Source organism: Sapajus apella, unplaced genomic scaffold (genome assembly GCF_009761245.1).
Source record: "Sapajus apella isolate SASKATOON/1434 unplaced genomic scaffold, GSC_monkey_1.0 scaffold56, whole genome shotgun sequence".
In the NCBI taxonomy this organism is placed as follows: Eukaryota; Metazoa; Chordata; class Mammalia; order Primates; family Cebidae; genus Sapajus; species Sapajus apella.
Window position 1 is genome coordinate 7,658,974 of NW_022436996.1, and position 20,166 is coordinate 7,679,139.

The following is a 20,166-nucleotide window of genomic DNA, read 5'->3' on the forward strand; positions in this document are numbered from 1 at the left end:
AGAAGGGAAATCCGTGTGCTGTTGCTGGTGTGGAAATTAGTACCATTTTGAAAAATAGAATAAAGGTTCCTCAAAAAACTGAAAATAGAATTACCTTATGATCCAGCAATCCCAGTACTGGGTATATACCCAAAGGAATTGAAATCAGAGGGCAGAAGCGATGTGCGTACCCCCATGTCCCCTGCAGCACTACTCACAATCTCCCAGACTTTGGAACAACTTGTGTCCGTCAGCGATGAATGGATTTTTAAATGCGGTGTATCTGGAGGGCATTATGCTAAGTGAAATAAGCCAGGTGCAGAAAGACACATACCGCATGATCTTGCTTATTGTGGAATCCAAAAATGTCAAACTCCCAGAAGTAAAGAGTAGAATGGTGATTCCCAGAGGCTGGGGGCTTGGGGGCGGTGGACAGGGAAAGGAGAGACATTGGTCAGTGGGTACGATGTTACAGGTAGATAGGATAAGTTCAGCTGTTTTATTGCACGGCAAGGTGACTATAGTGAATAATGATGTATATTTCAAAATAGCTAAAAAAGGATTTTATTGATTGATTGATTGAGACAGAGTCTTGCTCTGTCGCCCAGGCTGGAATGCAGTGGAGCGATCTTGGCTCGCTGCAACCTCTGCCTCCTGGGTTCAAGCGATTCTCTTGCCTCAGCCTCCCGAGTAGCTGGGATTACAGGCACCCACCACCGCACCTGGCTAATTTTTATATTTTTAGTAGAGATGGGTTTTCACCATGTTGGTCAGGCTGGTCTCGAACTCGTGACCTCATGATCCACCCTCCTTGGCCTCCCAAAGTGCTGGGATTACAGGCGTGAGCCACCATGCCCAGGCTTTAAGAGAGGATTTTAAATGCTTTCACCACAAAGAAATGGTAAATATCATTTGATAAGTGTGCTAATTACCCCGGTATGATTATACATTATATACATGTATCAAAATATATCCCATAAATACATACAATTATTGGTCAATTAAAAATGAAACTTAAAAAAGCAATTGATTACAAAAATTTTTTTATGCAGAAGGTATTCAGGGTAAAATATAAAAAAGAAAAAAAATTTTTAAGCCAGCGTGAGCCAAAGGGGCAAGACCACTGGGGGTGGAGCACCCCAACCCTACAGTGGGCAGTGGTGGGTCAGAGCTGAGCCTGGGTGCTTGGTTTCACATTTTCTTCCTCCCTTATTTTTCCTTTTGATCCACACATACCCCAAACAAAAGTCAGTGCCTGAGTAGACAGAGACACTTCTCCTTTCTCACTCTCTAGTGGAGACTTCATGTTACCACGGCAAAGGAGAGATGTCACCCGAGGTAGAGGTCATCCAGGGAGATTGAGGGTCAGCATCAAGGGCAGGCATGGGAGTTTCTGTGGCTGCCTGTGGGTTACACCCTGTTTTCCAGACACATGTCTGTCTTCGGGAGCCCCCTGAGTGGTGCCTCACACAGTGGGGACAATCTCTGTCACTACTGTGAACTCCTCCCTTGGTTTGGGAGTGGGAAGGTGCAGGGCTAAGAGATGACATTTGGAAGGGCAGGAAATATTATCTGGCATCCCCAAGCCTTCCTGGGGGATCAGAGCCCAAACGGCTGGAGGCTGGTTTGGTGAAGCAGAGAAGCTTGAGGTCCCAGGTTCCAGTTCTGGCTCTGCAACAAGTTCTCTGTGTGATCTTGGGAAATTCACTGCCCTTTAATGCTGAGATGACAGAATGGACTGCATGGTCCCTTTCCACCTGGAGGTCCTACAGCCCTGGGGCGTAGTTCAGGGTCAGAGGGCTCAGCCCTCACTTGTTCTCCTGCCCCTCCCTAATTCCCCCACTCAGCCTGACAGCTGAGCCAGTCTGGGCTATTTATGGCTTGGCCTGATGTTGTGCTCCCCTGTGCCTCCCACGCTGGGCCCCACCCAGCTTAGGCCCAGCACCCACCCGCCCAGTCCACCAGCCACATCGCCAGGAGTCCTGCTGCTTTGGCTCTCACAGAACAAGCCATGCCCTGGGGAAAGAACTCCTCTCACCACTGGGGACACCATCTGGGGTGCCTCCCTTCTGCCTCTGCCTGCCGGGTCTGGGGGCCCCACTCCCGCCCAGCCTGGGAGACCCGTCAGCCATCACCACTGCTCTGCCAAGACATGGCCCTGCAGAATGCCATCTACACCGGAGACCTGGCAAGATTGCAGGAGCTGTTCCCCCCGCACAGCACAGCCGACCTGCTGCTGGAGAGCCGGGGCGCAGAGCCTCGCTGGAGCAGCCACCAGAGGGGTGAGGGGCAGCTGGGGATGCTGAGAATGAGGGGGCTGGGCTGACCGCCTTTGCCACAGAGGTCCTAAGGGCTTGAGGAAAAGGAGAAGCCCCCGGCTGTTACTCCCCGACCTCAAAACTTGCCCAATAGCCTAAACCTTGGCCCAGGAACACAGTCATGCGGAGCCCAGAATAGCTCCTGCTGGCTGTGTGGCCAGGTCAGGCTTGGAGCAAGGGACACAGGGGCCGTCTGCCTCCATCTGGCTGTATTTCCCTCCTGCTCTCCCTCTCTCTACCTTTGGCATCTACCTCTCCTCCCTACTCCCCTCTCCCTGTCCACATTCTCATGAGTTGGTCTCCAGAAGACTGCAAGGGGCAGGGAGAGCCCCCCAATGACAGACACCCCCTCTGCGCCAGGCTGGTGGAGAAGCCCAGCAGAGGGTCTGAGGAGCACCCCAAGTCTGGCCCGGGACCCATCGTCACCCGCACGGCCTCGGGACCTGCCCTCGCCTTCTGGCAGGCAGTGCTGGCTGGGGATGTGGGCTGTGTCTCCCACATCCTTGCAGACTCCAGTACTGGCCTGGCTCCTGATTCCGTCTTTGACACCAGTGACCCAGAGCGATGGAGGGATTTCCGCTTCAACATCCGTGCTCTGAGTACGGGCCAGGGCACTGGGGGGGTCTCAGTGGGAGAGAAGGGAGGAAGCAGATGGAGCTCTGGGCTCCCTCTTCCTGCCTCTGGCCACCTCACCCCATTGGCTGGCAGGTCTTTGCCTTCCCTGGGGATCTAAGGCCCACGCCCCCTCTCCCCAGGACTCTGGTCTCTGACATATGAAGAGGAGCTGACCACCCCACTGCATGTGGCAGCCAGCCGTGGCCACACTGAAGTCCTGCGGCTACTGCTGAGGCGGCGGGCAAGGCCGGACAGTGCCCCTGGGGGCCGCACTGCCCTGCACGAGGCCTGTGCTGCAGGCCACACTGCCTGTGTCCATGTGCTGCTGGTGGCAGGAGCTGACCCCAACATCGCTGACCAGGATGGGAAACGGCCCCTGCATCTCTGCCGGGGGCCTGGCACCCTTGAGTGAGTGACCCCTCACCCCAAACCCCAGTTCCACTCTGAGGGGAGGCAACGAGGCCTTCTCAGGGAGGATGGGGGAAAATGTCAGGGCTATGGGGTAGATTAGTCCAGGCTTGGGGCTTAGGTCAGGGTGCAATTACTTCCCAAGCCATCCACCCGTTAACCCCATGAACTTTGTAGTTCATGGACTTTGGACTTTGTAGTTCTGGACTTTGGACAGTTTTCTGGTCTCCCAGGGGTGGAGGGAGGCTGTGGCAGGGGTGCAGTTGCATGGCCTGCATTGGGAAATTGCCTGGCTCCATTATGGAAGGTGGTGTTGCTTAAAGGTTTTTTAAAACACTTTCTGAGCTTATTCTATGTTCCAGGCACTGTACTAAGTACATCAGCAACTAAGTCATGGCCCTGCCTTCAGGGAGCTTACTGTCCATTGATCCAGACAGGGAGTAGAGGATGGCGGCCCAGTGAGGACCTGCTGGAGTTCCTCTGGGCCGGGTCTGGTTCTCCATGACAGGTCTAGAATCTCCATATTGATAGGGCACTCTCAGATCATGGGCTAAAGGCACTCTCACTAACTAAACTCCCAAGAAACTAATGAATACACCCAAATGTGCCAATGTATCATTTATTGTAGGGAATAGTTCTTTGCAGTCACATAAATAATTGCAATCCATGTGTAAGGGACCTGGGAGGATGGGATCCCAATTACAATTGTGTGAACTAACCCTCCATACTACAGAGGCCCTCTCTCTACTGACTGCACACCTGTGGGTCTTGCCTCTCGCCTCTGAAAGGTACCAAATGATTGACCTTGGGGTTCTCCTTTCATGGACCCTCTCGTCGTTAACCTCATCAGCCTCTAGAGGATTCTATAGACGTAATCATACTATGGCTGCAGATGTGTTCTTTACTAGTGTGGCCCATTGGAAACCTAATCTGAGCCATATATGCAATTTAGAATGTTCTAGCAGCCCTATCAAAAAATGGCGAATGACTGGGCACAGTGGCTCACACCTGTAATCCCAGCACTTTGGGAGGTAGAGCCAGGTGGATCACCTGAGGTCAGGAGTTCAAGACCAGCCTGGCCAACGTGGTAAAACCTCCGTCTCCACTAAAAATACAAAAATTAGCCAGGTGTGGTGGCGGGCGCCTGTAATCCCAGCTACTCGGGAGGCTGAAGCAGGAGAATCTCTTGAACCTGGGAGGCTGAGGTTGCAGTGAGCTGAGATTGTGACACTGCACTCCAGGCTGGGTGAAAAAGGGAAACTCTGTCTCAAAACAAACAAACAAAAACAGAAACCCCACAAAAATTAATCGGGCATGGTGGTGCATGCCTGTAATCTTAGCTACTCAGGAGGCTAAGGTGGGAGGATCACTTGAGCCTGTGAGATTGCAGTGAGTGGAGATTGTACCACTGTACTCTAGCCTGGAATAAAAAGGAAAAACCCAATCTCAAAAAAAAAAAAAAAAAAAAAAAGAGAGTGAGTGAGTTAGGGTCTGTCTCTCAGTCGCCCAGTCTGGATGTGCAGTGGAGCGATCATAGCTCACTGTAGCTTCAAACTCCTGGGCTCAAGCAATCCTCTCACTTCAGCCTACAGAGTAGCCGAGACTTCTACAGACCCACACCATCATGCCCAGCTAATTTTTTGTGGAGACAGGTCTCACTTTGTTGCCCAGGCAAGTCTTAAACTTCTGGCTAAAGTGATTCTCCACTGCATCTAGCTGGCTCTGTTTCTGAAGGGAAAAAAAAAGGCATGCATAGAACACAGCACATCTCAGTTAGGATTAGCCACATTTCAAGAACTCAATAGCCACAGGTGGCTGGTGGCTACCACTGGATAGTGAGGCTCCACATAATCCCACTGGCCTCCCTGAGGTCACACCCAGTGAGAATCCTTCCTTCCTTTTTGAGTAAACAAATGTATTTTGAAATTATTATGGAGACTTTGAAACATATAGAAAGTCAGACAGGATAATAAAGTGAGCCCCCAAATCCATCACCCTCTATACCACCTGCTCCCCCCGCCAAGTATTGTCATTTTGAGCTCTTACGATGACAGGTTTCCGGGCATTGTCTAACGTGCTGCTCACAACCACCTCAGAAGGTCCAGGTGTTATTAATTATCCCCATTCTACACAAGAGGGAACTGGAGCTCAGAGAGGCCAAGTCCCCTTAGTCCTGAGGTGAGGCACACAGATTGCCGTGACTCCCTGTGCTTCTTGCTGTCTTGGAGCAAATCCAGTTGGCCAATTTTTGGTCTTTTTTTTTTTTTTTTTTTTTTTTGAGTCGGAGTCTCACTCTGTCGCCCAGGCTGGAGGAGTGTAGTGGCATGATCTTGGCTCACTGAAGCCTCTGCCTCCCAGGTTCAAGCGATTCTCCTGCCTCAGCCTCCCAAGTGGCTGGGATTACAGGCATCCACCACTACACCAGGCTAATTTTTCTATCTTTAGTAGAGATGGAGTTTCACCACGTTGGCCAGGCTGGTCTCAAACTCCTGACCTCAGGTGATCCACCTGCCTCAGCCTCCCAAAGTGCTAAGATTACAGGCATGAGCCACCTCGCCCAGCCAATCAGTCTTGTTCTTTGTCCCACTGTCCCATTTCCATGTGTGCCCACAGCCGGGCCCCAAGCCACCTTCCTCCTCCAGTCCTAGCATGCAGAGCCCCCAACAGTCCTGTTGCCCTGGACCCAAACAGCAACCCTCCCCCTACTAGCTGTGTCAACTTGCATGAGATCCTCAAACCTCAGTTTCCTCCTCTATAACATGAGAGTCGTAAGAGAGCCTACCAAGGGATGGTAGTGAGGATTAAATTACCAAATACACGTAAAGCCCTTAGCAGGCACTTGTTCTAATTGCTCATATGATAACTGTTGGTGACTTTTTATTTGCACTGACAATTTAGTGGATTATCCCAACAAAAAGTATTTGGATTTTAAAGAAGGACACCATTGGCTGGGTGCAGTGGCTCGTTGAAATCCCAACACTTTTGGAGGCCGAGGAGGGTGGATCGCTTGAGGTCAGGAGTTCAAAACCAGCCTGGCCAACATGGTGAAAACCCACCTCTACTAAATACACAAAAAATTAGGCAGGCATGGTGGTGGGTGCCTATAATCCCAGCTACTCAGGAGGCCGAGGCAGGAGAATCACTTGAACCCGGGAGGCGGAGGTTGCAGTAAGCCGAGATCATGACACTGCACTTCAGCCTGGGTGATAGAACAAGGCTCAGTCTCAAAAAAAAAAAAAGAAGGGCACTGTTGATCTTGCAGAATGGTGCCGGGATGACCAGTGATGGGCAGGATGGAGGGTGGGTAGGGGGAGACAGAACCAAGAGCCATCCAAGTGTCCCTGCCGGGGGTCTGTGCCAGCTTTCCTCTCCACCACCATCTCCCCCTAATAGGTGTGCGGAGCTTCTCCTCAGGTTTGGAGCGAGAGTGGATGGTCGGTCCGAGGAGGAAGAGGAAACGCCTTTGCATGTGGCCGCCCGGCTTGGTCATGTGGAGCTGGCAGACCTGCTTCTAAGACGGGGGGCATGTCCTGATGCCCGTGATGCCCAAGGCTGGACTCCACTGCTGGCTGCCTGTGATGCCCGCTGCCAGTCTACTGCTGATGCAGAGGCCACCACCACCCGCTGCCTGCAGCTGTGCAGCCTGCTGCTTTCAGCTGGAGCAGATGCCGATGCTGCTGACCAGGACAAGCAGCGACCCCTGCACCTGGCCTGTCGCCGTGGCCATGCAGCTGTCGTGGAGCTGCTTCTGTCCTGTGGCGTCAGCGCCAATGCCATGGACTATGGGGGACACACGCCCCTGCACTGTGCTCTGCAGGGCCCAGCTACAGCCCTGGCCCAGAGCCCTGAGCACGTGGTTCGGGCTCTGCTCAACCACGGTGCCATCCGATTCTGGCCAGGGGCCCTCCCCAAGGTATGGGGGACTGCAGGCAGCAGGAGGGCCACCAATGGTGAGGGGACAGGGAGACCTAGGCCTGTGCTCCAGCTTGCTTTGGAATGTGGCCTGGAACACCTGTGCACATAGTTCCTTCTGTCTTTCATTCAGCATGTAAGCAAAGCCCAAATAGGGGTAAAGGTGAAGACAGATCAGTGGGAAATGTGTGTGCGTGTGCATGTGTACACATGGTGTGCACGTGTGTGCATTTGTGCATGTGTACACATGGTGCGCATGTGTGTCCATGTGTTCATGCACATATGTGCATGTATGTACTGTGCATGGGTGAGAAAGGAGGACTGAGAGCAGTGGGGCCAGATGATAAAAGGATTCAAAAAGACGGAAGGAGTCAGGGCTCATGTGGGTGGCAGGCATTGCTTAGGGGTCTGCATCAGCACAGCAAACTGGTGAAAATAGCATTTGAGGAAGCTCCCACTAGCAGTGGGATCAGTTCAGTGACAGACGCAGGAGAGACTTCCCAAGGGAAGAGGGTGAACCTGTTTCAGGAGGCTCACAGTCCCCTGAACATCAGCAAATGGACACGGTCCCACTTTCTGAGAATCTAGCAGGACCCACAGGTGCCACTATCCTGGCACCTATGAAAATGCCTTTCACTGTCAGTTTCAATTTATATCCTGCTTTATCTTAATTTCCCCTAGGTGGGTTTGACTTGAAGACCTGTGCTACTGATGCCCTGGGAGGGGCCTTGCCCCATGCTGCGTCATGTCTGGAGGGGGTAGATAATGTCATGGAGGGCACTGGGCCTGGGATGGGGACATCTGTTCTCAGAGGAGATGGGTCAGACTGAAACCACCCTCTGAGTAGGCAGGTCCCCTCTGGCCCCGCCCAGGGTCTTGTCCCACCCAGCCTTGCCTGTCCTGGGGCCACCCCTGCTGTCCCAGCCTCTCCCCTTTGCTCACAAACCTAGAAGCATCTGTCTGGATTCCTAAGCAAGACCAAATAATTAAACAGCCCAAGAGTTCGGCAGATTGGTCTCCCCTTTGGGAAAATACGAGAAAATCAACAATTAACACTAATTAATCTCCTATTAACACTAGATAATTAGGAGACAAGCAATTCCCTGTAATCTGACAGCGGCTCTGACAGCTAATGATTTCCCCGGCAGGCAGGGGCGGGAGGAGGGCCCAGCACAGCGAAAGGATTTCCTGGGACCCCACAGCCCTGCTCTACCCCTCAGCCTGTCTCTGGGACCAAAGGGGTTGGCAGAGCAAAGTACCCCATTTGTCCCTTTCCATGATCTGCAGCCCTGCCAGCCTTGGCTGAGGGGTTTCTGTCCTCCCTGCACAGAAGCCTCCACTGCCCATCTGTGATAAAACACCAGCCCCCACTGGTTCTCTAGGAGCCACCACTTTGGACTTTGTACTCAGGGGACCTGGATCCTGGATGTGACTTTGATGCTTTTTCTTGTGGCTGTAGGCAACTCACTGCATGTGATACAGCCTCTCCCGAACAGGGTGGAAAGCTGTAGGAGAGCACTGGGGAACAGTCGGAGCACGAGCAGCCCTGACCACACACCAGGCACTGCTCTAAGCTGTATTTCCTGTTACAGGAGTTCCTCAGTCGTCCCAGTAACCTCTGAGGTCAGTGGTGACCAGTCGTGCAGGCTCCGGAGCCACACACACTCCCCGTGTGACCTTCGGCAAGTTGCTGAGTCTCCCTAGGCCTCAGCTTCCTCATCTGTAACATAGGGATATGACATGATGCCTTCTTCGTAGGGCTCGTGTGAGAAGAGCTAATACACATCAAGCCTGGTGCTTAACACTTGGTAGCTAGTGTTGTTCTCGTTATGTAACGGATGAGAAAGCACTTGGTAAGCTGATTGGCATCAACCCAATGAGGGTATCACTGGACATGGGAGAGTGCAAAGCAGGTTGGTGTAGCTGCATGGGCTTCCTGGAGGCAGGACTGGGATGGGCAGTTTTGGAGGGAGGGAGGAGAAAGAGGCAAGCATTCCAGGAAGGGTGGGCTGCTTGAGCCCAGTGCAGAGGTGAGGATCAACATGGGCCGGAATGCAGGTGGAGAGGAGAGTCGGAGGGAACCAGCCTGCTTTTCCCTAGCTCCGAGGAGGAGTGAGGAAAAGAGGCCTCCTGGGACAGGCTGGTGGGCACTGCTCAGATGTAGGGCTAGAAGCAGAGGGCCTGGATGTGTAAAAGGCTTTCTCCAGGGACCCCTGGAAGGCCAGGCCTTCTGCTCCCACTGATCATCAATACTCTCATCTGACAAGCAGAAGGGTCTCCTCTCTTTGCAGGCAGAAGCTGCCAAGCCCCCACTGTTAGATGCAATTGTATGTCTGGGCACATGTGGGTTGTGCTGAGATACTGCTTGAAAGATGGTACTTAGCTGTTTCCAGATCTTACAAAGGTTCTGTGGCCACAGCCTCTAGATATGCAGTGAGAGTGGAGTGCAGCGGAGGAGGCAGGAATCTGCTTCAGGTACCGAGTTCAGGCATGGGCAGGCGTCATGGTGCCGGTGTCTGTCAGGCCACCTTTCTGACTGTCCACAGGCTGCTCCACCACATGGCTTGCCTGCTCGCCACATCAGGGTTTCACTCTGTCACCCAGGCCGGAGTGCAGTGGCGCAATCTCAGCTCACTGCAACTTCTGCCTCCCGGGCTCAAGCAATTCTCCTGCCTTAGCCTCCTGAGTAGCGGGGATTACAGGTGCACGCCACTTCCACCCAGCTGATTTTTGTATTTTTAGTAGAGATGGTGGTATTTTCATCATGTTGGCCAGGCTGGTTTCAAACTCTTGACCTCAAGTGATCCGCCCACCTCAGCCTCCCAAAGTGCTGGGATTACAGGCATGAGCCACTGCTCCTTGCCCTGCTTATTTTTCATTGCAGCAGCAGATCTGAGAGTGATGACTTCTGTGTTTTTTATGTTGCTCTTGGATGATGAAGACTATTTTCCCCATTAGTCCTTGGCACATAATAGGCCTTCAATAAATATTGCTGAATGAAGCAATGAAAGCATAAGTCTGGCTCCGACTAGATCCCACCCCTGCTCCGACCACATCCTCACCTGCTGCTGTGGGCAGTCCAACAGCCTCTGGCTGCCTTGTCCCTTCTCCCGGAGTGCACTCCTGGCTCCGGGGTTCCCTTGCCTCCAGAACCCAGTCCTCCCTCTGTGAGCCCCTCCTTGGCCACCCAGAGCCCCCCTACTCCCTGGCCCCTTCTTATAGCTGTCTCTACCCTCACTTGATGGATTGTCTCTACCCTCACTGGAAGGACTCCCTTCCAGCCAGCAGAAAACCCAGTCCAGGACCTTGTAGAGGCAGAGAGGAGAGCAGGATGGGGCTGTGGTTAAGGACAAAGGGCTGCACTGCCAGGCCTGGACTGTGGGAACCACAACTTGGGCAAGTTAATTAACTTCTCTGTACCTCAGTTTCCCTTACTGTAACGAAGGAAATTGGATAATAACACGGGGATATTAACTGTCCACCCCAGCTGGGCGTGGTGGCTCATGCCTGTAATCTCAGCACTTTGGGAGGCTGAGGCGGGTAGATCATGAGGGCAGGAGATCAAGACCATCCTGGTTAACACAGTGAAACCCTGTCTCTACTAAAAATACAAAAGATTAGTCGGGTGTGATGGTGCACCTGTAGTCCCAGCTACTCAGGAGGCTGAGGCAGGAGAATCACTTGAACACGGGAGGCAGAGGCTGCAGTGAGCTGAGATCATGCCACTGTACTCCAGCCTGGGCAACAGAGCAAGACTTGGTCTCAAAATAAATAAATAAATTAAAAGTATAGCAGTCCATCCCTTGGAGGGAGGACAGTGGAGTTCATATATGTAAAGTGCTAGGAAAAGTATCTGGCCTGAGTTATGCAATAGAAAGGTTAGCTGCCGTACTGGCTTCCTGGATCAAACAAAGCACCACAGACTCAGTATCTTAAAGCAAAAGAAATGGAATCCCCTACAGCAATGGAGGCTGGAAGTTTGAAATGCAGGGGTTGGCAATGCTGGCTCCTTCTGGAGCCTCTGAGGGAGAATCTGTCCCATGGCGCTCTTGTAGCTTCCAGTGGTTCCCCACAATCCTCAGTGTCCTTTGGCTTGTACACGGGTCACTCCACTGTCTGCCTTTGTTGTCACATGGCCTTCTAGTCTCTGTAGGTGTCTGTGCCTCTGTATAAGAACACCAGTCATATTGAATGAGGCCCACCCTAATGACCTCATTTTAACACGATTACATCTGTAAAGGCCCTATTTCCAAATAAGGCCCCATTCATAGGTACAGGGGGTGAGGTCTTCAATACATCTTTTGGGAAACACAGTTCAACCCACAACAACTATTCTGTAGCTGTCTGGTCGCTCTGTGTGGACTGACTGGATACTCTACACGTCTGTGCCTCCTGCAGGTGCTGGAGCGTTGGAGCACGTGCCCTCGAGCCATCGAGGTCCTGATGAATACCTACAGCACTGTGCAGCTTCCGGAGGAGGCTGTGGGCCTGGTGTCTCCTGAAACTCTGCAGGTCAGATTCCAGGACGCTGAACATACAGCCTCTCAGCCTGGCCCCTAAACCGCAGCCCCCCACAGAAAGTACCCAAAGACGAACTTATGTCCCAGAAAGAGAACTTTTGGAGTGAACCCCTAAACATTCATTGTTTCTAAAACGTTCTGGTAGATGCCCCACCCCTCACCAGCCTACCCTGTAAGGAGGAGCGGGCGCCACCTGTCCAAGGCTGCCCATCACTGAGCCCCTCGTTCTGTCTCTAGAAACATCAGCGTTTCTACTCCTCCCTCTTTGCCTTGGTGAGGCAGCCCAGGTCGCTGCAGCATCTGAGCCGCTGTGCACTCCGCTCCCACCTGGAAGGCAGCCTGCCCCACGCGCTGCTCCGCCTCCCCCTGCCACCGTGCCTGCTTCGCTACCTGCAGCTGGATTTTGAGGACGTGCTCTACTAGGTGAACCCCAGGATCTGTGAGCAGTCACAGCTGCTTGGGGGGTCCAGAGATGGGTGGGAGGAAAGAGAATCACTGGGGAGGGCCCTGGCCAGAACCAGCACCAGAAGCCTCTGAATCCAAACCTCTCCTTCCAGATGTCCACGGCCTTTTGAGAGGGCAAGAAAGCAGATACCCCAGCCTACAGAGGGCGCTCCTCTGCACCAACTCAGGCCAGGTAGCCCAGCTCCACAGGCAGGTGTGGATGCTGTAATTCTCCATGCACAAAGGCGGACCCACCGAGGCAGCCAGGTGATGCCTGATGAAGACACACTCCTGTTGAGGCTCTCCCAGGCCCCCTTCTAGCCTGTGCAAACCCTGTATGTGCATTAAAAATCTCCAGGTCTGTGTTTAGTGCTGTCTCCAACAGACCTTCCTCTGAACCGGCTCCTTTGCAGGGGAGTCAGGATGGGCAGACTGACAGGGGGTCCCTGACTGCCCCATGGTGCCAGCTGCATCATCTTCCCCTTTGGCATCAGCCAGCTGTTAAGGGGTTCCAGGCTTGCCAGCTTCGTGAAATGACAGAATGGCCAGCAGGTGAGAACGCGTTAGGAAGGGCCTAAAGGAGGTGCGCGGTGCACATGGAGGCAGCGCAGTTCGGCAGGAAGGCACAGGAAGCCTTGGGCTAGGGAGGTGAGGAGGCAGGAGAACCACCCAGAAGGAAGGGCACGTAGGGTGGCCCATCGCGGAGGGCAGCCATGGCTCAGGTGACAGCGAAAGGCCCAGGTTTAGAAAACCACAATCAGCTCTGCCTATTGCCTGACACGGTAGGTCAGGAAGCATCAGAAGCACGCCTGGTTCCGGCCTCTTTTATCTGCTCCTTCCTTAAATTTAGCTCTGTGGCCGCAAAAGCGCTGTGCTGAAAGTTACATGATCCAGGTTCTGGTCTTAACTGCCATTAACTCGTGGAATGTAAGTCTCTTCTCTCTCTGGGCTCACGTTTCTGCATCTGTAAAACGAGAGGTGGAGTCCCTGAGGGTTATTGCAGTATAAGGATTTTCAGAACCTTGCCAGAGGCCCCAGCAGCCAGGAGCGGCCTGCAACCGCAGGTGGAGGGCAGGTAGGTGGTCGGGACAGAGCAGCCAATCAAGCACACGCTGATCCCTGAGGTCAAGGGTCGCTGACCAGAATTCCCCCAGGCGCCGGAGTGCGCCTGCGCAGGAGCTCGCGACTTTCCCGCCAACCGCCGCACGCAACGCGTGAAGGGCGGGGCCTGGAGGGCGCGAAGCCAGATTTGGCAGCGAGAAGTTGGTTGAGGAGAAGCGGAGAGGAAGTGAGATGGCCCCGATTCCCACCCTGGCCTCACCGACCTTGGGCTGACCGGCCTGTCTGGCTTCAGGTGCTGGGGTGCGGCTTAGGGACACGGGTGCGGGTGGGCAAGCGGTGGAAGCCCCTCGCTGTGGAAACCCCAGGCGGCCCCGACCCCACCGGCTCCACCTCGCGGGTGAAGGTCGGGGCAGGAAGCGGCTGCCCCGAGTCGAGGAGTCGAGGCGCGTGCGCGGGAAGCGGGTGCCCGAGGCCCACTCCTGTGGAGGGCCTGCGGGGCGCCCCATGGAGACCGCGGTTCGGGGTCCGGGGGACGGCCTAGTGCTCGATGGTTTGTTCCACAGCCGTTCCGGGGGGCCTGCTGCGTTCAGGCACCGCCGCGCGGGGGCAAGGCCAGCCCTCCAGGCCCCCCCAGGGTCCGCTTGCGCGGGGGACCCAGAGCTGCGGCGCACAGGAGGACGCAGCAGCTGCTGCCGATCTCGGGGAGAGACTTACGGGGCCGGGGTTTGGAAGTGCGAACTGTTTTAGATCCGGTGACAGGGAAACCTGCTCTCCCAGGAGGTGACATTTAGCCTGAGACCTGATTAGAGCGGGTCAGCAGGGGTGGCAGCACGGACCGCCCTGGCTGCGGGCGTTGGGGGGGGGGGGCACCTGCGGCGGTGGTCCAGGCCAGAGGCGGTCGTAGAGGGTGAGATTCGGGATCCCTGGGGAGAACTGGGGAGGGGCGCTGAGGGGGATGTGGGGGCTGCAGAAGAGCGCTGTCTAGGGCAACTGCCTGGTTTTTGGCTTGGACCCCTGGTTGGACGGTGGTGTCAGTTGCTAAGGTGGGGAAGACGAAGAAGGACCTGGAAGCAAAAGACCGTTGTTAGGGAGATGGCAGTGGAGCCGCCTAGGAAGCATTTCAGCGGCTGTGGCCCCAGGCGTGGGGATCTGGGAATCTGGGGCCGGGCCGAGCGCCAGTCTGGGCATCTTGCAAGTGCCGGCTCGCTGGAGCGAGAAAGAGTTCGGAGCTCTGCTCCCAGGGAATCCCGACCCCCCGGGGATGACTTGGCCGAGAGAGTCCTGTTGGTGAATTTTGATGGAAATTCTATTCGATCGCATCTACTTGGTTCATTGTGTCCTTCCGGGGCCCCAGGTTTCAGGTGCTCCATGCACTGCTGGGAACGAGACACACTCCTGCCCTCAGTGAATCTTCAGTCTAGTCTGAGAAACAAGTGTGTGAACAACCTTTTAGAATACAGGGGCAATAGGATGAATGCAAGATAAACGTGGGATCAGGAGCTGTGGGCGTGAAGAGGAGGGCGAGGAATGAGACTGGGATCTGGAAGGGCATCCCAGAAGGAGGATCCTCCTCTAAAGTGATAGGAAGAGTGGGGAGGATTCCTGGCCACATCTGGAGAGCCAGTGATCATGGGATGCCTTTTTAAGGATGGGGAAGGGAAGAAAGGCGATGTGGAGTGGTGGCTGTGAAGGGGCTGTGTGCAGCTTCACATGTTGTCCCCTTAGCGGGGCAATGTCAGGAGGGTCCTTCCTGGGGTTAGACATTCAGACTCTTGTGAGCCAGGGCGCTTCCTCCCCAGCCTCCTGGCTGTTGGTCCCGCGGGCCCAGAACCTCTCCCTGGTAATTGCTTTTCGTAATGTGTTTGCTCCAAACCAATTTCACGCCTCCGTGAGGACTCCGCCCTGCACTGGAGGCACGGATCTCCCCACTACCAACCTACCCGCGTGTGAACTCGTGGGCTCACACATACGGCACACATTTAACACAGCAGACAGGGTTTGGATACCAGGGCACACTAAACATACTTAACCCTACACTCACGCACACTAGACGTTAAGACACTCATGTACAACCCCCTCTCTCCAACTAGTGCATTCACAGTTTAGCACCCAGAGGCCTCTCGCTCTCGCCCTTGGATGCTCAGTTGGTGGTTTCTTTGCCCTCGGCGCGTCTCCTAGACTATCGCCAGGGGGCGCTGCAGCACCTACACCTCCTCGGTACCCGCAGTTGTGCGCTGCTGCCACCAGAGGGTACCAGCGGCCAGGCCCGACGCTGCCCACCGTGAGAGGACTTTCTCCGGCCAATGAGTGTTGGAGGTATAGATTTATTGGCTCTGACTTGAATACTTTGTTCTTTCTTAGCATCCTTGGTGCTGTTTGGCAACACACGAAGCCCAGGTCAGGCTAGATGATGAGGCCATGGTGGGCATACAGAGGGTAGATTAAAGATAAAATTCCTCTGTAGGAGCATTTCCCAAATGTCAGAGAACATGGACAAACAAAGCTGCACTTTTAGAATTCTGTTTTGGACAGTGAGACCAGGTACTTGCCCATAATGAGTCTGTTCAGGAATTCAGTATGAGAACCACAGTTTTTCACTGATAAAGAAAGGAGCTAGCTCTGTTCAGATTTGACAGAGGCAAGGTCTGTACTCGGTACTGATGAGAGAGTAAGAAGTAGTTTTTGGAGTGCTCTGGATTTCAGGGAAAATGAGTCTTTTCCCTTCTTGGGCACTCTTTGTCTATTTAGTGCAGGAAGAGCTCATTTTGGAGGGTGTTTTTTCATATTCACTTGACCCTTGCCCTTGCTTTTTGACTAGGCAAAGTTTTTGTTATTGTTATTTCTTTTTCTTTTCATTTTTGAGACAGAGTTTCCGTTTTGTCACCAAAGCTGGAGTGCAATGGTGTGATCTCGGCACACTGCAACCTCCACCTCCTGGGTTCAAGCAATTCTCCTGCCTCAGCCTCTGGAGTAGCTGGAATTACAGGCACGTGCCACCACACCCAGCTAATTGTTTGTATTTTTAATAGAGACAGGGTTTCATCACATTAGCCAGACTGTTCTCGAACTCCTGACCTCAGGTGATCTGCCCGCCTTGGCCTCCCAAAGTGCTGGGATTACTGGCCTGAGCTACCACACCGGCCTACTGTTATTTCTAAGACAGGTCCTGCTCTATCACCCAGGTTAGAGTGTAATGGCACAATTTCTGCACACTGAAACCTCAACCTCCCCAGCTCAAGTGATCCTCCTACCTCAGTCTCTGGAGTAGCTAGGACTACAGGCATATGCCACCATGCCTGGCCAATTTTCAATTTTTTTTGTAGAGACAGGGTCTCACCATATTGTCCAGGCTGGCCTTGAACTCCTGGTCTCAAGTGGTTCTCTCACCTCGGCCTTCCAAATTGTCAGGATAACAGACGTAAATCACTGTATTCAGTCAGAGTAGATGTTTATCACTCTCCCTCACAGATAGAGATGTCAAAGAGGAGTCAAGGTCACAGAGCCCAGTGAGGGGTCAGAACAGGAATTTGACTCCAGGTCTTTTTACCTTAGCCAGTGCTTCTTTCCATTTACCATGTGGCCTGAGTTCTATGTTCTATGAAAGGGCAGGGAAAGGAAGTGGGTTGCTGCAGTTGCCACTATGTATGCCAATGTGACTGTATGTCAGGTACTTCACAGAAGTCACACTTCGTGTCTCTAGCATGGCAAGGGAACAGATAGAGGATATAAATGGGTTGTGAAATACAGTATCCAACAAACACCACACCAGGTCAACAGAAGTACTTGAGGTCTTACTTGCCTCTGTTCAGAATTGGTGGGCCACTGGGATTTATTGGCACTAAGCTGGAAGTATGTATTTCCTGTGCCAGCTTGAGTAGAGAATCCACTTTACTGAGTATAGTTCTAAGCAATAAGCTCTTGGCTTGAACTAGGTGACATACATCTTCAAGATCAGAGCATCTTTATTTTATTTATTTTTTGAGATGGAGTTTTGCTCTTGTTGCCCAGGCTGGAGTGCAGTGGTGCAATCGTGGTTCACCATAACCTCCACCTCCCAGGTTCAAGCGAGTCTCCTGCCTCAGCCTCCCAAGTAGCTGTGATTACAGGCATGTACCACCATGCCCAGCTAATTTTGTATTTTTAGTAGAGACGGGGTTTCACCATGTTGGTCAGGCTGGTTTTGAACTCCTGACCTCAGGTGATCCACCCACCTTGGCCTCCCAAAGTGCTGGGATTATAGGCATGAACCACTGTGCCTGGCCCAGAGGGTCTTTAAAACATTTTTTAGAGACAGCGTCTCCCTCTGTCACCCAATTTGGAGTACAGTGGTGTGATTATAACTCACTCTAATCTCCAACTCCTGGGCTCAAGCAACCCTTCTGCCTCTGCTCCCAAGTAGCTAGGGCTACAAGTGTGTGTCACCATGCATGGCTAATACAATCAGAGGGTCTTTTAACCTTGAGTCCTTGACACACCAGAAAGTGACAGGCTTCTTAAAGTGGCCTTTTATTGAAGGTATTGGTAGAAGAGAGATGTTTCAATATATATCCTTTCGAGCTTTTGGAATTTTGTACCATGTGATTTCATTGCCTAAACAATAAATGAATGCAATTACTTTTAAAAATGACTCTTCCTTCATGCCTTATTTAATTGGTCCTGTAACTGCTCATACAGGTTTAATTTCAGTTATTGTATCTCAAAGTTGCCTCAATAATTTATCAAGTCAATAAGCCTCTTATGTATCCAACAATGTTAAGCCCTCTCACTTTAAAAATACAATATACTTTTGAAGCTTGGTTTTCATGTTGGTATGGTAAAGTGCTTGGTTAATTTAACAAATGGGCGTTCTGAAGAATATCTTTAGACAAGTCCTTTAGTAGTGAGTTGGAGTTCCCAGACCTAAGCTAAGGCACCTCTTCTTTCTCCATCATGACATCTTACACCAGACTCGTTTCTTAGAAATTTCACTGAGCTTAATGTGGTGCCCAAGGTAGATCAAGACTGCATGGAAATGACACTCTTCTCTGTTCACCTCTGATGAATTGTCAGTTAAGGCATAACCAAAAAACTCTCAATTCTTGAGTCCTGCTCCCTTCCTCAGTCCACCCTGGTGACAGTGTGTTTCAAAGTACTGATTTAAATACATCAGCCTGACATTAACAGTGTTCACTAGGCTAACACAACATTCCTGATGGAACAAATGTCACTGAGATCCAGAGTTCCCTCTTGCTCTGCTCTGCCTTGGCGAGGCAACCCTGGGACTCATGTAGATTTTCCTCCTCGCCGGACCCAAATCACTTCCCCTACCTAGACTGCATCTTCCTAAACTTGCCTGGTTTTGCTGTTATTAATTTTAACTAGCTTGGCTCTGCCTACCCTCGCCTGAATAACAATTTTCTTGTGACCAGATGACACTCACTGTAGCTAGCCAGGCTGGCTCTGTGTCCTGAAGCTTGAGTCACTCTTCTGTTGACTTGCCTGTCTTAAGTCTCTTTCTTGCCCACTGACCTGAGGTGGCTATCAAGCCAAAGTGTCTGTGACTTTTGCCTCTAGATTGACAACTCTACTGCTGGGAATTGGGAGTAGGAGGAGAACAGTAAAAAGCGCCACCATTTCTGTGTCTCAGAAGGGGGGAGGTGAGAGTCATCTGCAATTATCGGATAATTAGCGCTGCTGACCCTTGGGGCTCATCAACGCTCCTGGGGCCAGCCCCCAGCAATCAGCCAGGGCAGGTCGTGAGTGTCAGGCCCGGGAATGAATAGGGCTCATCAGCGGCGCTGGAGCTGGGGAGCCAATCAGGGAAATTAATAGCAGAAGAGAGGGAGAGGGTGCGAGGGAGGGAGACAGGAGATAGACAGACAGACAAGAGATACAGTTAAAGGGGAGAAATGAGAAAAACCAAGTAAGAGGGACTGGATAAGGAATGAGAAATGGGAAAGAAATAGGAAAAGGAACTAGGACGGGAAAGGGAAGAGGAGTGGGAGAAAGAAAAAGAATGTAAAGGATGGGAGAAAGATGGAAGGGAAAGGTGAGAGGAATGGTAAGTACTTGGCATAGTGTAGGCACTCGAGGAAACTACCCACAGAGGCGAGAGAAAGGGACTAGAGGAAGTTGGCGACGGTGGAGGGAAAAAGGAAGAAGGTGAAGAGCCAGTGCCAAGAGAATAGAGAGAGACCAGAGGCCAGAGTGTGAATGGGGCAGACGGACAGGAGGAAAGGGGCCCCGTAAGAGTGGCCCTAAGCCGCAGTACCGGGTGGGTGCAGCGCGCCCCCTACCGGCCCCGCCTCGCCTCCCTCAGCCCCGCGCTCTCGCTGGAAGGGGCGGCGGCGGTGCTGTCCCGCCCGTCGCGCTGGAGCTTGCTCTGGGGACCGCCACGACGTCCGCTCCACGGGCGGGGGAGGGGTGTCGGAGCCGGGAGGTACGCCGGGGAATGACTCGGGGTCCGACGGAGGGCGGCGGCCCAGGGCAGAGGGGTGCTGTGGTCCGCCCCGCTGCCTGTCCCTCCTGGTGCGCCCTCCCCGCCTGCCGCCTGGCGTCCCGTCCGCGCTTGGCTCCGCCGTCCCGTCGGAGCCTGGGCCACCACCCGCTCGCCCTCCGAGCTGGGCCGAGCCCGGGCCGGGTGGGTTGAGTTGGGGGTGGAATGAGTGAAGGGAAGGGGACTGGGTGGAGGGAAGGGGACCAGCCCAGCAGCTGCAGCCGCCTTCTCATCGGCCGCAAACTTTCACAAAGCTGCATGTCCGGCCTCATCAATCTCCATTAATAATAGTTGGTTGAACCGTGGGGGGTGGGCGGGGGTCCCAGGTCGGCCGGCCGCTGGGAATGGGCTCTGTGGAGGGAGCGCGAGCCGGGCGCGGCGGCGGCGGGCGGAGGGAGGAAGTGAAGCGTAATTTGAGGAAGATGGATGAGTC

General features: G+C 53.2%; 1 protein-coding gene across 3 annotated transcripts; it reads left to right on the forward strand.

The window, feature by feature from the left end:
* The first annotated feature begins 1,880 nt into the window (after positions 1–1,880).
* On the forward strand, positions 1,881–12,565 carry ASB10 (ankyrin repeat and SOCS box containing 10). 3 transcript variants are annotated; one of them, XM_032244990.1, is made up of 6 exons: positions 1,881–2,261; positions 3,053–3,320; positions 6,714–7,233; positions 11,631–11,744; positions 11,990–12,175; positions 12,310–12,565. In XM_032244990.1, the coding sequence occupies exons 1-5, from the start codon at positions 1,991–1,993 to the stop codon at positions 12,173–12,175; spliced, it is 1,359 nt and encodes a 452-aa protein (XP_032100881.1). In that variant the 5' UTR covers positions 1,881–1,990; the 3' UTR covers positions 12,310–12,565. The 3 variants fall into 3 exon arrangements, 2 of the variants coding, with proteins under 2 accessions (XP_032100881.1, XP_032100880.1); XM_032244989.1 differs by lacking the exon at positions 1,881–2,261 and adding an exon at positions 2,277–2,896; XR_004258760.1 differs by lacking the exons at positions 1,881–2,261; positions 11,990–12,175; positions 12,310–12,565 and adding an exon at positions 2,276–2,896 and having other exon boundaries at positions 6,714–9,707; positions 11,631–11,708.
* The last annotated feature ends 7,601 nt before the right edge of the window (positions 12,566–20,166 follow it).